At 41.1% G+C, this 17859-nt stretch overlaps 1 protein-coding gene across 3 annotated transcripts in view; it reads right to left on the bottom strand.

The window, feature by feature from the left end:
- ADSS1 (adenylosuccinate synthase 1) overlaps positions 1-17859 on the bottom strand; it is a 229782-nt gene that overhangs the window by 10065 nt on the left and 201858 nt on the right. Inside the window, exons 2-10 of one of the 3 annotated variants that reach the window (XR_012159583.1) lie at positions 14637-14739; positions 12174-12236; positions 11354-11404; positions 10896-10962; positions 10469-10576; positions 10014-10095; positions 9048-9174; positions 5028-5182; positions 2508-2697 (exon numbers count right to left, since the gene is read on the bottom strand). Coding sequence is in view for 2 of the 3 variants with exons in the window: in XM_073349802.1 (XP_073205903.1) it covers positions 2573-2697; positions 5028-5182; positions 9048-9174; positions 10014-10095; positions 10469-10576; positions 10896-10962; positions 11354-11404; positions 12174-12236; positions 14637-14739 (881 nt within the window). In the remaining variant the exon portion in view is untranslated. The remainder of the gene's footprint in view (positions 1-2507; positions 2698-5027; positions 5183-9047; positions 9175-10013; positions 10096-10468; positions 10577-10895; positions 10963-11353; positions 11405-12173; positions 12237-14636; positions 14740-17859) is intronic. The other 2 variants (XM_073349802.1, XM_073349803.1) reach the window with 2 other exon arrangements.

The raw sequence follows: 17859 nt of genomic DNA, 5'->3' as shown, positions 1-17859 counted from the left end.
AATGTTAGATTGACTTTGGGAGGATGAAGGAGTCATTAAAAATTTGGAAAGAGATGCACAGGGCTGCTGTTCTTTGCCTCATTCATGGCATATATCAGTGGTTCCCACTTCTCAACCAGGAATACACAGCAGTCTTCCGGGGGTACATCAACTCATCTAGATATTTGCATAGTTTTACAACAGGATATGTAAAAAGGACTAGTGCAGTAAATACAAACTAAAATTTAGTATGACTTGTTTATACTGCTCTATATATTATGAAATATAAGTACAATATTTATATTCCAATTGAGTTATTTTATAATTATATAGTAAAGAGGAGAAAGTAAGTCATTTTTCAGTAATAGTGTGCTGTGACATGTACGTATTTTTGTGTCTGGTTTTGTAAGCAAGTACTTTTTAAATGAGGTGAAACTTGGGGTATGCAAGACAAATCAGATTCCCGAAAAGGGGTACAGTTGTCTGGATAGTTGAGAGCCACTGGCATACACCTCCTATTGTTGCTTAGGTGTCAAGGGTCCAAATCATCAAAAGTATTTAGGCTCCTTACTTCCACTGAAATCAATTGGAATTAGAAGTCTAAGTTCCTTGGAGGATCTGAGCCAAAGTCCCCAGGATTAACATAGTTTTGCTGATGGGGAAAACAGTAATTCCATGTAACTGAAAAGGAAACAGACTATAGCTCTTTAATGTCACTTCTACAAAGAATGGAGATGCAGAAGTGAAAACAACATAGGGCCTTGGGTAAACACTAATTTTACAAAACATTCAGATAAGTTACTGCAGAAAGATTGTTTCATGTTTGTTTCATGACTGATAAAAATCTATGTTTTCACACCCCTTAGAGACATAGTAAAGCTGACCTAAGCCCCAGTATAGGCATCGCTAGGTCAAAAGAAGAATTCTTCTGTTGACAGAGCTACTGCCTCTTGGGTGGGATTTACTACAGCAATGGAAGAATGACTTTTGTAACTGTAGCAAGCGTCTACACTACAGCACTACAGTGGCATAGCTGTCTGGGATGATATGAATGGGTCATTAAGGCAGTGGTTCCCAAACTGTGGGTCACGACCCCAAATGGGGTTGCATCATCAGCAGATGGGGTTGCGGTGATCCCTAGTGTATGGTGGATGCCATTTTGCTTTTCAAAATGGCATCGTCCATGCTGTCTGGGGTCTCAGCAGGAAATACTTCATTAAAATGGGGTTGTGCCAGCAAAAAAGTTTGGAAAGTTCCGCACTGAGGACTGGCTGGGACCAACCCATATCAATGGAAAGCCCTACAGAGAGAATGGAAACCCCAAGGACTGAACAACCGACACTTAACAGGAGGCTCCTAGCTTGACTGGCTGGAGCACACATGAACTCAGCAGGAAGACAATGCAGGATGGTGACCAGAGGGGGTGATAGGAACTGGGGTCACAGAGAGATTCAGAGCTCCTACCTGGGACCAAGGCTACGCCTGCACTACAGACCTTACAGTGGCACAGCTATATCACTGCAGCCACACCACTGTAAGGTCTCCCATGTACCCGCTCTATGCCGACGGGAGAGAGCACTCCCATCGGCATAATTCAACCACCCTCAGGAGCAGTGGTAGCTATGTTTGGGGGAGAGCATCTCCTGCCAATATAGCGCTGTTCACACCAGCACTTCTTTCAATGGAACTTATGTCAGTCAGGGGGTGTTTTTTCACACCCCTGACCAATAAAAGTGCTAGTGTAGATATAGCCTATGAAAAAGGGACCGAGATAGGGAAAGGAAACAGAGATGGTTCCTATAGTTGTATGGCTTAAGAGGGAGCCCTGGAATTGGCCAGTATGAACTCTGCCTTAACATTTGCTTCTCTGTGCAAACCTCAGGACTTCCCAATGCTGTGTTCCAGTTCACTAACAAACCCTACTCTGTTTTGAAAATGCTACCTGGAGACACTGCAAATTCTCGTGCATTGACCCCTGAAGAGGGTGCACGTCCCTGAACACGAGTCTCTCCGAGTTGGGCTCAATGGGCAGAGCTCTCAGTGAGAAGCAAGAATGCTGCAGCCCAGAGGCACCATCTTAGAGATGCTGAGTCTGCGTGGCCTACCCTTAAGGAAAAGTGGGACCTTTGGGGGCCTGGTGCACAGATGGCCAAGAAACTGTTTGAAAGCTGGGTCATCGCACAGATCCTGTGGATCTTTGCCAGGCTCTCTAATGGACCAATCCAATGTTTGCTGGAGTCAATGGGAGTCTTTCTGAATGCACTAGGTAAAGAATGACAGACAGAAGAACGGCTGCAGCAAACTCTGATACACTGATATGTTCGACATCAGTCATTTGGTGCAGAGCAAATGAGTATTTGTATCAGAATGTCATCATATCACACAAAGTCTCTAGCTCTAAGAATACACATATTTGCATTTCATGGGCATTTAGGTAGCAGTCTGAGATTATTTTCCCTATGACAATATTTTATTGCATTTTTGAATAAAATGTAACACTTAACTGCACTTATATTAACGTGACCTACATATTTTATTTTGTGAAAAACAAAATTATCTGTTCCATATGTAACGCAAAATCTGTGACGCTTACGCGGTGAATCCATTGATCATGTGAGCGTATCTCAAAATGACAAGGTCTAACCAGCCACAGCGCCTTTTCCGGCCTGTGGTTACTCCCCATTCATGGCCTCGGGACTGCAAGAGGTCTCCAATTTCCTACAGGAAGATAAAGAGACGTCGATGGTGTTTCAACAACAGAGGTAACAAACCTCAGCCTGTCAAATCAATTTTTTTTTAAAGTAAAGCTTAGTTCTCTTAAAAGGGGACTTCAGTTGAAACTAATGCCCCTATCCACAGAAACTGGTACAGTACAGCATCAACAGTATGACTTTTCCCACAATGTGCTTCAATATGCTTCAGTATGACTGGTTCTTATTTTGGAGGAGCCCCTATTTCCCCTTCATATGATAAGAAAATCTTCTTAGCAATTCAGCCCCTGATTTCTCTGTTAAGAGTTTATTTCCTTGCACTCCCCCATCAGTATGTCTGTTTCCATCTGGTGGTTTGCAGGAGGGGTTGTGCCTTTTTTGTCTTAGACCATAAGCTCTTTGGGGCAGCAACAATCTTTTTGTTCTGTATTTCACAGAGCCTAGCACAATGGGGTCCTGGTCCATGACTGGGGCTCCTGGGCATTATGATAATACAAATAATAAATATTAATAAAAAGTGTCATTATAATAATACAAATAACTAAAAGTGCCAGCTGGTGCCCATTGGGATGGCAATTTTTGTTATGCGAACAAAAAGAAGAGAAAAACCTTCCCATGAGGAACTGAACCAGACCACCAATTCATTTCATTGCATCCATTAGATTTAGTCACTGTAACATTAAAGAGGATTCAGACCAGAGACCTAGAAGTTTATGGACGCATATCTCATTATTATTCTCCTGAGCCATCCAGTTTACTGATAACGAAGGTACAATATACATTTAAAAACCCTACCCACTCCCCATTTTTAATCAAGAAGTTTTTGCATGATTGGCTGAAGCACAAACTGGTCTATTTTATAAATCATTCAGAATACATCATATCGTTAATAACACAAGACTATAACCTGCAGTTCCCAAGTTCTTATACAGACAAAATTCCTAGTGAAGCAACGAGTTTTGCCTGAGTGAAGGCTGGAGGTTCTGGCAACAACAAACAATTGCCAGTGTAACTGCACCAATAGCCGTGAGATAAAATGATGACATTTATACTGGAGAGATAAGGTGGGTGAGGTAATATCTTTTATTGTATCTACTTTTGTTAGTGAGAGGACAAGCTCACAAGCTTACAAGCTTTAGGTCTGGGAAACTTCAGCAGAGTGTCACAGCTAAGTACAAGAGGGTTTAGCATAAGTATTTAACACATATTGCAAGGGACAACTCAAGGTGAAGTGGCCCATTAATACCCCTCCAGTCATACGGAAGAAAGGAGGGAGGGGCTGTTAGGGGGTTATAGATGTTGTAATAAGCCATATCTAGTGTCTCTATCCAGTCCATGATTTTTAGTGTCTTGCGAAATTATGAATTTAAGCTCCCAAAAGCTTTCAAAAAGGCTTGTCTTTTGAGTGTTCCTTTGAGGATAAGGTCTGAAAGGTCAGATATAGAGTAATTGCTTTGTTAAAAGTGTTCATCAAACAGGTGATGTTGTATTCTTGTCTTTTATCATTTTCCTATGTGTGCTCATCTGAGAGTGTAGTGATTGCCTAGTTTCATGCGCATGGTTGCTATTTGGGCAGTTAAGATACACCACATGTTGTGATAGGCACGTGTAGGATCCATTGTTCTTGAAAGATGTGTTGTGGGGGCTGTTGATCATTGTAGCAGTGGAGAAATGTCTGCAGGTTTTGCATCTGTTGTTCTGGCAGGGTCTGGTGCAGCTTTGAGGTGGTGTGTCCTGGTCTATGGGGAGCTTGCTTCTGATGATGAGCTTGAAGAGGTTGAGGGGTTGTCTGAAGGCCAGAAGAGGGGGTTCAGGAAAGATTTCTTTCCAGATGGGATCCCCATCAGGTATGGGTTGTAGTTGTTTGATGATACCCGTTATGGGTGTGCTAAAAAAAAAATCTGTTCCACCTTTTATTTAGCTGTGACACTCTGGGTACGTTTCCCAGACCTGAAGAAGGGCTTTGTGTAAGTTTGAAAGCTTGTCTCTCTCACCAGCAAAAGTTGGTCCAATAAAAGCTATTACCTCACCCACCTTGTCTCTCTAATATTCTGGGAGCAACATGGCTACAACAACACAGCATACAACAATGGAAGACATTTATATCTGTAATTTGTTATGACAGGTACAGAGATTGTAATAGAATGCCATCACATCAGTGTTGTCTGCTTTGCAAAAAACATCTCAGGCTGCCTTCAACTGAGTTACACTAGGGATGAATGTGGTCCCTTGACATTGGCTTGGCATTTATGTGTCAGCAGGAGACCATTATCCTGTTACAATATTCTATCCCATTGACCTTATTTCTCGGTTACTGTAATGTAATGTTAAACCTACGTTTATCTGCTCAGTGGGAAAGGCTCCAATTCCCACTCTAGTAGTGTATGCCTTCACCACACCATATACTTCACCAATGTTCTGAGGAGGAACACCAAGTCCAGTGCATACACCACCCACAGTACAGTTTGATGATGTCACAAATGGGTACGTGCCTGCCAAAAAACAAAACAAAACAGCACAACCTTGTTTCCATGGTGATGGAAAACAAAGGCTACCTTTCCTTGTATTAATCAAAGATGGGCTTGCATTTGTAACTTCACATGGTTACCACCGGTGGCTAAATTAGATTGACTCTATAGGAGAAGCTCTCACCACACCAGTCAAGGAGGAGGGAGAAGTGCTGTTTACCCCAAGGTGAGGAGGGGTAGCAATTTAGCAGAGAAAGCTGAGCTCTGCTCCCTTAACACTCCCACTTGGTGATCAGAGTAGCTTCAGTTGTATAATTTTTTTCTCTAAAGTCTCATTAGAAATTTAAAGGTGACTTTATTCAAATTAAGATAACTTTACTGACTGATGCTTCCATGTGATATAAGGCGGCTTTCAGAGTGCCCAAAATCATTAGCTCTGCCAAATTAAGAAAACCACAGTTCTTTCACAGTGAAATTTATCCCGATACAGAAGGCCCACACAAGGTCATAAGCATACATCTCTTGCATCCCATTTAAGACTGGCTGTCAGGATGACATTCAAAGCAGGCCTAGGGGCTGCAATGTGGAATTGCTGGGGAAGCAGTTGCATGTGTCTACATCAGCCCCCGCAATCTGGCCTGTAAGGCCACAAAAGAGCAGGGACTGCATAGTCACTTTTATGTGGATCAGACAGTCCTATACAACTGGCAGAGGGCTTCAGCTTCTTTCCCAGTCTACAGGATGCTATTCAGCTGCCTTACACCTTGGCCCTAGAATGGAGCATGGATTTCACCTCCCTACTGTTCTGCACTTCAACCTCATGGAGCCCAAGTACTCAGAGGCTTTATGTGGATGCAATGGATATCAATCTTAGAGCATAACAGGTGCACAGAGTATTGTACAGGCTGCCTGCACTGGGATGAATTTCATTCCCAATGAACATGAATTACTCTCAATAGCATTTTAGTGAGACCTCTGTGTGTGTGTATGTATGCATGCACACACGCAAAACTGCCATTGACTGAAATGGGGCCAGGATTTCACCTCTTGCCTCTTAAGGCAAATCTTGTTACTGGTGTAGTGCCTGAGTGATCATGCTATACACCTGGCAGATCAGCATAGGTAAAGAGAAGGATAATTTTTTGTTGCACAATTCCACAGTACAAGGACAGTAGTAACCCCTGTGCAAGCTTGAAGAGGAGGGAAGGTTTGCCCCATGCATGGTATGTATCCTCCTCATTGCATGCAGATCTCTGTGCACCAACAGGGCAGAAAATCTCACTTGGAATCTTCTACTTTCAGCCATAGAGCACAAAACATAAAAGATGAAAAGAGAACATGGCCATCTGCAGTCCACATACAATATTGCTACATTAAACACAGACTTACGATTCTGCCATCCAATGGATTGCTAAGTATATAGAGCTATAATAGTACCTGACCTATGAAGAAAGGTTAAAAAAAACTGGGTATGTTTAGTCTTGAGAAAAGACAACTAAAGCGGGGACCTGATAACAGTCTTTGAATACATTAAGGGCTATTATAAAGAGGACAGTGATCAGTTGTTCTCCATGTCCACTGAAGGTAGGACAAGAAGCAATGGGCTTAATCTGCAGCGAGGGAGATTTAGGTTAGATATTAGGAAAAACTTTCTAACTCTAAGGGTATTGAGGCTTTGGAATAGTCTTCCATGGGAGGTTATGGAATCACCATCAGTGGAAGTTTTTAAGAAGATGTTCGACAAACCTGTCAGGGATGGTCTAGATTTACTTAGTCCTGCCTCAGTGCAGGAGTCTGTACTTCATGACTTCTTGAGCTCCTTTCCAGCCCTACATTTCCATGATTCGATAGTCTGAAGACAAACCATCATTGCAGTCAGTTAGGCCAACCTGCAGCTCTGCCAGCTGTCACAGGTTTAATCATGCAGTCACCACACCAGATTAAAGGTTAGGTTTTGGAAGTATCATTATATATGGCTCCCTCATACATGGTATTTGACAGTTGTGAAGACTACTCTCTCCATTTGGCTCCTCAGCAGGACATGCATTTTGAAGCGGTGATATCAGATACATTTCTTCCGGGTTCCTACACATATTCCTGCTGAGAGGAATACCTTGACATTTCAGAATACCAGAGTAAGAAGCATGGGTGTTTTTTCCTGTGTTCAAGCATGAGACTTAAAGGAACCAGATTTGTACCCATTGGAAGTATCCAACTCAGATTTCATAGCCAGCAGAATGATATTCTCCAGGGAGTGCCCATTTCATGTTCCTCATTGCTAAAGCTTACTTTGTCACATTTCTACCAATAGAAATATAGGTGATTATACCCATAAGTAGATCTCTCTTTGTTAGCTGTAGTGCACCATTCTTTTGTCCTCAGAGGTAGAGTCTCAGAGGACTGGAAGGGACCTTGGAGGTCTTCTAGCCCAGTTCCCTGCACTCAGGGTAAGACTAAGTATTATCTAGATCTCCCTGAAAAAGTGTTTTTCTAACCTGCTTTTAAAAACCTCCAATAATGCAGATTCCACAACCTCCGTAGGCAATTTATTCCAGTGCTAACTACCCTGACAGTTAGGAAGTTTTTCCTAATGTCCAACCTAAACCTCCCTTACTGCAGTTTAATCCCGTTGCTTCTTATCCTATCCTCAGAGGTTAACGAGACAATTTTTCTCCCTCCTCCTTCTAACGCCCTTTTATGTATTTGAAAACTGTTATGTCCCTGTTCCGTCTTCTCTTCTCCAGACTAAACAAACCCATTTTTTTCATATTTCCTCATAGACCCGTTTTCTAGACCTTTAATTATTTTTATGACTCTCCCCTGGACTGTCTCCAATTCGTCCATGTCTTTCCTGAAATATGGTGCCCAGAACTGAACACATTACTCCAGTTGAGACCTTATCAGCATGGAGTAGAATCACTTCTAGTGTCTTGCTTGCCCTCCTACTAATACATCCCAGAATGATGTTTGCTATTTTTGCAACAGCGTTGCACTGTTGAGTCATATTTAGCTTACGATCCATTATAACCCCCAGATCCGTTTCCACAACACTCCTTCCTAGACAGTCATTTCCCATTTTGTATGTGTACAACTGATTGTTCCTTCTTTAGTGGAGTACTTTACATTTGTCCTTATTGAATTTTATCCTCTTTACTTCAAACCATTTCTACAGTTTGACCAGACCATTTTGAATTGTAATCCTATCCTCCAAAGCACTTACAACCCCTCCCTACTTGGTATCATTCACAAACTTTAAAAGTGTACTCTCTATGCTATTATCTATATCATTGATGAAGACATTGAACAGAACTGGACCCAAGACCGATCCCTGCAGGACCCCACCTGATATGCTCTTCCAGCTTGACTGTGAAGCACTGATAACTACTATCAGGGAAGGGTTTTCCAACCAGTTATGCACCCACCTTATAGTAGCTCCACCTAGGCTGTATTTCCCTAGTTTGTTTATGAGAAAGTCACGTGAGACAGTATCAAAAGCCTTACTAAAGTCAAGATATACCACATCTACCACTTCCCCCTATCCACCAGGCTAGTATACATATATTGAAACTGATAAAGCTTTCACTTCGGTTGGATTTAGGATAACAGAATTTGGTGTAAGGGCCCACAGAGGCAAAGCCACCTCCTTTAGCATATCTTGTAAAATCATCAGCCACTGCATTTGTGCACTGCTGCTATTTGCCTGAACAGTAATGTTTAGTTCAGAATTATGAAAAGTGAAATAATGTTCTGGCCATTCTCCCAATAATCCCCAAATGATATAATAAGAGGATTTTTTTTTCTGATTTCCTACTGTTAGCAAAGCTGATGCAAAGACAAATGAAAACAAGCCATCTCTCAGGAGTTAAATGTACTTTACAGGGTTACTTACCAAAGTCAATGTCAAGTAGTGCTGCATTGGCACCTTCAATAAGAATTTTCTTTGGGGAGCCGTGAAGAGCTTCATACATAAAATAAACACCATCTCGGACCATTGGTCTTATTTTTTCAGCGTATCCCTGAAAGTTTCAATATAAATGTACATTTCACCAAACAATGCTACCAGAATGGCTGGAGCAATGAACAATATGGTCAGCTGTAAAAACTCACAAATGACTCTAATATGCCAGCCTCAAAACTACATTTTACCTGGAAAACAAAACAATTCGTTATCATGCCATAACAAAACTGTGCCTAATCACTCACACACCCAAAAAGACGATTACTGATAGAATGTTGTATACCATTTCTATATTGTGTACCTCAGCAGCAATGATGCACAGCTACATCATATTTTAAACAGAACATAATCTAGCCATACTAACATATGGATGAGACAGAAATGCTCTGTGCAACAACTAATTGCTAAAACTAGTTCTGCAATAGGCCTGGAAGTCTCTTAGATAGCCTAGAATTCAGTCACGGGCAGAAGAATAAGAAAAGTGACCGCAAGTCTGTATTGCCCAGATCTCTTTAATAAAGCATGATCAATTTATCTTGATACACATTACATTAGAATAATAACTATGTTTTGAACATCTCTTTTTATTAGGACTTATTTTTAATATTCCTTATCTGAGAGCATTCTATTATAAAATATATATTTTACTGTGATTCATCAGTTGTATGATGATGTATGTATGTATGTATGTATTTCCTCAATATGCTTTAATTTCTTATACAATTTTTGTAGTTTTACAGTTTTTATAAGAAATAATTCAGAGACATTTTCAGCTGGATTTAGATTTTAACATTTTTCTACCTTGGTTCTTTTTACATCTTTATATATGATCACAGTGTTCCTTTCTGGCTTTAGAATCTATGACTATATGAATCTTCCCCAATATTAAATCTTTACCTTTAGTTTTTTCAGTTGCCCTTCTGTGTCTATTTCCAAAGTGGGAAACATTGACTTGTATTGGTGTGCCAGATTCTTGAACCTGCAAAATACCAAAAACTTGTATATGCAGAACTTGCAGTAGTTTCTGTTTTAAAAATCTTTGGCAACTATTCAGTTTGTATCATAAAATAAGTATAGTAAAGGTTCTCCAGTGAAAATACATATGACTCACATACGAGTATAAACAACATTTATCCATGCCCTGGTCATTTAAAGTGACTGGAAGCTGTGCACACACACAATAAATATTTACTAAAGTTTCCCCTGCACCTACTTCCTTAATTTTTTTTATTTAAAGGATTTGCACACAAACTCATACACACTAGTTTAAAAATATCCCCTTATAAAGCCAACTTGTCATCCAAAACGTACCATTCCTCTATGGACTATTTTACAAGTATTAATAATTGTACCTTGAAGAAAATTCATCAAAGTCTGAAAGGAGGTCACAAATACGAAGGCCTGTTCGTGCAGCTTTGGAAGAATATGTTGGTCCAATTCCTTTCTTTGTCGTACCAATACTAATTAAATAAAGAAAAAAGTGTGTCTAAACGTGTGTATAAAAATATGTTTTATGCTACTGAATTTTATCAAAACTTTTCATTATACTACATATTCGGGAAGTGTTCCAAAATGGAGACGAATATTTTATGAATAAAGCTCTAACTTTTTATTATTACAGATATTGAAGTTTTCCTGCTTCAGTACACATGCATAATAATTGCTACTATGCACTGTGTGCAGAAAAGGCCTCAATCCTTGGATCTGGCTCAACTCAGCTAAGAACCCCCAGGGCAGGAGGGGTGTGTGTGTGTAATAAAGATGTTGATATATAATTACTTTTTTCCCTCTTGTGCTTGACGCTGTACTTCTTGAAGTCCATCAACTGCCTGGTGAAAGTCAAACACTGCACAGCAAAGGAAAACCACAGGAACAGGATGAGACACCGAAGGAGAAAAACATCTTAAAAACAAAACAAAACACACTGGTATCTACAATTTAAATGCTAAGTCCAAAAGCCTTTGTGATTGTTGAATATGCACTGTTCTCACATGAAGTATTACAGAATATTATGAAAACAATATGCAGAACTACATATTAGGAACTATAAATTCTATTAATATCTTACTGGTAAAGTTTATTCATTCTCTACAGCATGGGAAGAAACAATATTAGATACAAATACAGGATTCCTTTTCAAGGTAAAATAGCAGTTTTGAATGCATATCCTGGGCCTATCATTTGCGTTTCCTATCAGTCCTTTCTATGCTTTAATCTTCACTTTGATAAATACTTACCAATGTGTGCTCTGTCTGATATGATGAGTCTTTTCTCCCAATCCTTTAAACCTGTCAGAAGATATAAATTAAAGACTTAAGATTTATATTCTACTGAGGTTGTCAGACTTGGGCATTTACTTTTAGTTTTACTGTATCTTTCCTCTAATTCTCTTTCTTGTTAAATGTGTTGCAAATCCAGATGTACAGTTTACTTTAAATGGAGTAGAAGTCACCTTGGTTAACACATCAATCAACTGTTTTCAACTGGACAATACTTTCTGATTTTGGTATGGATAAAGGTATCAGGTATTCTTCATAATCCCATTATACTGTAGCACACATTCAATTTTTGTTATAAATTAAGTCAAAAGCTATTAACTGTGTTGCTAATGATGATACTTTAATTTTTTTTCCAAAGTGCTGCCTGTCTATGAAAAAAAGCTTTAACTAAATTTTTAAAAATTGTACCCACAATTTGTTCCCACCAAAGCATAGAATTTGCAATTATAAACATTTCTGCACAGAAGCTAGGACACAGAAATCCTGGGCCTATTGAAGTCAATGGGATTTTTGCCACTGACTTCAGTGGAACCAGGATTTCACCTTATCTTTTGTTGCAGCAAATAACTGCCCCCATAGAATTCAGAGACTGTTCTTTAAAATTTGTCCATAAGACACTTACACCCTGTATTTTGTCAGGATTGCTCTCTAAATTATTTTAAATTGGAAAATTGCTGTGCAGAATATTTATGGCAAGTGGTCAAAATCTGGGTCTGAAATGTACTTTGATTTACCTACCATTATAAAAAAATTATTTACAAGATTAGTTGACACAAACCTTTCTTTTCATTTTTTTCAGCTTCTTCAAACAAGCCTGGTAAATGTATAACCACCCCATTACCTTTGGGAAAACACAAAAGATTTATTTTAAAAAGCAGGAGATAGAATATCCATCCTTTAAAATGACTCATGTAAACATCATATTTTGTACTGAAAAAATCTCATTAAAACTTCCCTAGGACTGAAGATTACCCTGTGCTCATCATTAATTGGTTTTAAGAACCTTTGGAGCCAAATTCACATTTGGTATAAACAGGTGCTAAGTCTACTAAAGTCAATAGAATGGTACCTGCTTACATCAGATCTGAATTTGGGGTCTGATTCAAAGCCAACTGAAGTCAATGGAGTCTTTTGATTGAAATGGCTTTTGGACCTCAATTCCACATTGGTGTAAGCTCAAAGAAGTCAATGGACTTACACCAGGGACATATATGGCTGATATTATTTAAGTCTTCATCTATCAAATGCATTTGGGACTGGGCGACAGGGGATGGATCACTTGATGATTACCTGTTCTGTTCATTCCCTTTGGGGCACCTGGCATTGGTCACTGTTGGAAGACAGGATACTGGCCTAAACAGACCTTTGGTCTGACCCAATATGGCAGCTCTTATGTTCTTATATCTTTACACTGAGCTCAAAATAGCTACTGTGATACATGAGAAATGTTTTTTTCCTTTAAAACTGGAAATTAAGTTCTATAAACAATACAGTGTGTACTGGAGATGAGGAAGGATTAGAGACATGGTGGGCTGGAAACAGCTGCTACTTGCTTCTTCCTGGAAGCACCAGAAATACATGCAGTACCTGCTTCTCTGCATAAATCTAGATTGGTTATTAGTTATTTTCCATACTAACTGGAAACAGAACCAACCATATTTATCACCAGAAAAACAGAAGTTTTACTTAGTATATTTTAGTATTGAAACTAGAGATGGGCTGGAACCAGTACCACAAATCTGAGCACCTCCAAAATTTGGAATGGGAAAAGATTTAAAATCTGGGATTGGATCTAAGGGCTGTGCTGCTATAGCATTTCAAGTGCAGGCACTACCTTTGTCAACAGGAGGGATTCTCCCATCAGCCTAGCTAATCCACCTCCATGAGAAGCAGTTGCTAGGTCAATGGCAGAATTCTTCTGTTGACTTGATGTCTACATTGGGGGTTAGGTTGGCTTAACTACGTCGTTCAGTGTGTGGATTTTTCACACCCCTGAGCGACCCAGCTACGCTGATGTAAATTCCCGGTGTAGACCAACCCTAAGTAATCTGACTCAGGCCAACCTTTAGAGTACTTATAACAGTATGTTAGTGTTGCTTTTGGTGTAATGTTAAAGGAAAATTGAAGCTATTTTGATTAGTACAACGTAAAATCTCAGAGTAAGGTATACTTCATATAAGGAGTGTACTGTGACATCTACTTTTTCTAAAAGCTTTAATTACATTTGTCATGTCTTGCATATTCCCTGTAATATCTATGTTGCTGACAAGTGGTATAATTAGGGACAATAAGCAAGATACAAACCATTCAAATCTTTGTTTATTTGCTAGGACCAAATAGTCAAACTCAGATGCATAAATTGTGCCAAGAAAACCCAGGCTGTTCATGTAAAACAACCAATTTGCAAACAAGTACAGAGTTACCACTTGGGTAGGCTCAAGCACTAACTTCTTTTAAAATCTGACCATTGGCCTCTATTTTTTTCAAACGGCCCATTAGTTTAGTTCAGCTATAGTAAATATCCTGTTGAAAAATTATTCATGAAATGCAGTTCATGCTAGCGATAGTCAGTATGTAGGAAATGGAGCTAGATACATTCTTAGAAATCCAGCTTCTGGTTTGCATTCCAGCTACCATGTTCGACAAACCCAATGAATGCAGTGTTGCAATGACACTTATATCATGATGTTGTAACACAAAAATCATAACATTGCGATGTGACATCAGCCCAGAAGAGCACACATTTCAAGAAGTATGGATGGCAAAAGACTGCCTGGAAGATATTCTGCCAAGTAAAGCACTGAATCTTGGGACCTATTTCTGAAATTTGGGAAAAGAGGAGAGGCTAGAGAAAAGTAAAAGGATCGGTTAGTGTATGTACAGGTGTTCGCATCTGCAAAGTGCAGGCAAATGTATATGCATATGCAATTTTGAACATGCACATCTGGAAGACAAGAGCTGAACTCCCAAATATCATTAAAAAAGCAAGGATACAGAAAGGAAGATTTATATTTTCACGGTTTCTCTAATAATGGATATTAACATGACATTGAATAAGAAATAACGGTGTGAAATGTGGCAAATAATCTTACAACTGTAGTAATAAAAATAAAACAGCTGAAGCCAAAAGAATCCTTACTCACAACCTTTCATGTTTTTGTTTATTTGTTTTATAAAACCCTGATTATGATTGCCTTCCATGCAACATTAACTTTTGAACAGGACAAGATGTTTATCTTACCAATGAAAGAAATTGCCTTTGGATTAATTATGCCACTAGGAAAGAGGTGAAAATCATATTCCTTCCCATCAACAACGACAGTGTGGCCTGCATTATTCCCACCCTGCAAAAGAAAGACACAAACAGATGATTAAGGACATTATTATGTCTCTTTACTACTGCAGCTAAAGATTTGGCAGTTTGATCTTTATTATTTCTGCATCCATGTCTTGGTCAGGTCCCCATGTTTTCCACCTTATTTTAGTTTTTCAGTTTTTCCCAGCTTTCTCAAGAACTATAGTCTGATTGGTTTCAGAGTAGCAGCCGTGTTAGTCTGTATCCACAAAAAGAACAGGAGTACTTCTGGCACCTTAGAGACTAACACATTTATTAGAGCATAAGCTTTCGTGCACTACAGCTCACACATCATCGGATGCATAGAATGGAACATATAGTAAGAAGATATATAGATATACACATACAGAGAAGGTGGAAGCTGCCATACAAACTGTAAGAGGTTAATTAATTAAGATGAGCTATTATCAGCAGGAGAAAAAAAACTTTTGTAGTGATAATCAAGATGGCCCATTTAGACAGTTGACAAGAAGGTGTGAGATAAGTATCCTCACACCTTCTTGTCAACTGTCTAAATGGGCCATCTTGATTATCACTACAAAAGTTTTTTTCTCCTGCTGATAATAGCTCATCTTAATTAATTACAGGTTTCAGAGTAGCAGCCATGTTAGTCTGTATCCACAAAAAGAAAAAGAGTACTTGTGGCACTTTAGAGACTAACAAATTTATTTGAGCATAAGCTTTCGTGAGCTATAGCTCACTTCATCGGATGCATTCAGTGGAAAATACAGAGGGGAGATTTATATACATAGAGAACATGAAACAATGGGTGTTACCATACACAACAGGGTGGATTGCAGCAAGCGGTCCCAGGGGCGGAGGAGTCTGCAGCTCGACCCTGGCAAAGAGGTGGTGACCTCGAGAAGGGCAGGCACACTAGGGGTTCTCCCTGGAAACCGTGGGGAGCTGAGAGCACACAGGCCTGTGAGTCCACAACAACTTGGGAAGAGCGGAGTGATGGCCTGTCACCGTCTCCTTAAGAAGGACATTGTAACCCTATGCAGAAAGGAAGGGTTGAGCATTGGAAAGTTCACCAAAGCACAGCTAATCGTGCAGCTGGAGGAGGATGACCGCTCTAAGGAACAGATTCCTGACCCCAAATGGGGCTATAGCAGGATCTGGGAGCAGCTGGAGTGGTAGCCAGGCATCACCAAGACTCCTGTCCCCAACCAGACGAGGGTCTTCATGATCGGGTTCCCCATCGGGGGATCAGAGATGGATGGGATTGGAGCTGAGTCCGAGAGAGCAAGAGGACTGTGAGAGACAGCGAGAGCCCGAGAAAGAGCTGCAGAAGCAGCAGCAGCATGAACTGGCGGTGGTGGAGCGGAGAGGCCTAGGGGACCTCCCAGAGGTGAGTGGGGATAGACCCCGGGGTGCCAGTTCTGCAGGGAACCTCGAGACTAAATTGCTGCCCCTGGTTAAGGTGCGGGGCAATGTGGATGCCCACCTCACTGCCTTTGAGCAGGCTGAAGATTTGAACCAGGGGGACCCTGCGGAAAAGCCCCGGTGTCTAGCTCCTTTGCTGGGTCCCAAGGCCATAGACTCCGTCAGCCAGATGGGTGGGGAGGTGGACAGGCTCCCATTCCTGACCCCAACATATATGTCTGTGTGGAGTTTCCTGGGGTCAGGCCCCTCGGACCTCCAGTGGGAGCGGAAGGTGATGGTCAATGGGGAGACATTCCTGGGGTGGCGAGATCTTGGGACAGAGAGAACTGTTGTCAGGCCCTGGGTGGTGCAGCCTCAGATGCTGAGGGGTGTGTGAGCTGGGTGAGGGTCCCAGGGATGAAGCCCCTCGCCCTGCCTATGGCCCAGATCCCTGTGCAGACCCAGGAGGGGTCGGGCTGGCTGGTCCTTGGGGTTCTCCAGGATACCAGCTGCGAGACCCTGTTGTGGGGTGACTGTGTCTCTTTGGGACAGGATCCAGGCCTTGCTCCTGTAACTGCCAAGGGTTTGAATTTGAATCCAGGGAACCAATCGGTGGAGAGGGGGCTCACGCTGGCTCTGATGCAGTGAGGAAAGCAGCGAGCTTGCTGCCTACCCCCACTGGGACAGCAAGGGCAGCGCTGCGCACAGTGGGAGCTGAGACCCCAGCTGAGTGTGGGGAGACACAGGCAGGGCAGGTTATCTGTTGGGAGTGGCAAGGTGCTTGGTAAAGGAGAAAGTGTGTCCAGCTCTTCTTTGTCTGTGGAGCAGACAGAAGGGCCCTTTCAGCCTGTGATGGTTGAAAATAGTGCAGTTGTCTCAGAGTTGGTTCTGGATTCAGCTAAAGCCCAGGAAGGGAAGGGTCCTAAGTTTGTGTCTGCTCGGGAGAATGGCACTGTAACTAGGTCGCATCCAGTTAGTGTCTATGTAAAATCCCAGAGACCAGACAATTCTGGTGCTTGTATTTTGCCTGTTGCTAGTGTGTTGTTGGAAAAGGGTGTAGCAACTCTGTCTAATCAGGGTGAGATCCTAGCCAGGGCACAAGGAGAGCATGAAGGTGATGTGATTGTTTTACCTACTGAGGGTGTGGAAACCTGTAATGAGAGTGATCACTTAAGGTTAGCTATTACCAGCAAGGGGGGGGGGCGACACGGGGTGGGGGGGGGAACAGACCTTTTGTAGTGATAATCAAGGTGGGCCATTTCCAGCAGTTGACAAGAACGTCTGAGGAACAGTGGGACGGGGGGGGGGGGGGGGAATTGAATAAACATGGGGAAATAGTTTTACTTTGTGTAATGACCCATCCACTCCCAGTCTTTATTCAAGCCTAAGTTAATTGTATCCAGTTTGCAAATTAATTCCAGTTCAGCAGTCTCTGGTTGGAGTCCGTTTTTGAAGTTTTTTTGTTGAAGAATTGCAACTTTTAGATCTGTAATCGAGTGACCGAAGAGATTGAAGTGTTCTCCAACCGGTTTTTGAATGTTATAATTCTTGCCGTCTGATTTGTGTCCATTTATTCTTTTACGTAGAGACTGTCCAGTTTGACCAATGTACATGGCAGAGGAGCATTGCTGGCACATGATGGCATATATCGCATTAGTAGATGTGCAGGTGAATGAGCCTCTGATTGTGTGGCTGATGTGATTAGGCCCTATGATGGTGTCCCCAGAATAGATATGTGGACACA

This window comes from Lepidochelys kempii, chromosome 6, assembly GCF_965140265.1.
Source record: "Lepidochelys kempii isolate rLepKem1 chromosome 6, rLepKem1.hap2, whole genome shotgun sequence".
In the NCBI taxonomy this organism is placed as follows: Eukaryota; Metazoa; Chordata; order Testudines; family Cheloniidae; genus Lepidochelys; species Lepidochelys kempii.
Note: the sequence above shows the minus strand (reverse complement) of the source record. Positions and strands in the feature narration are given on the sequence as shown.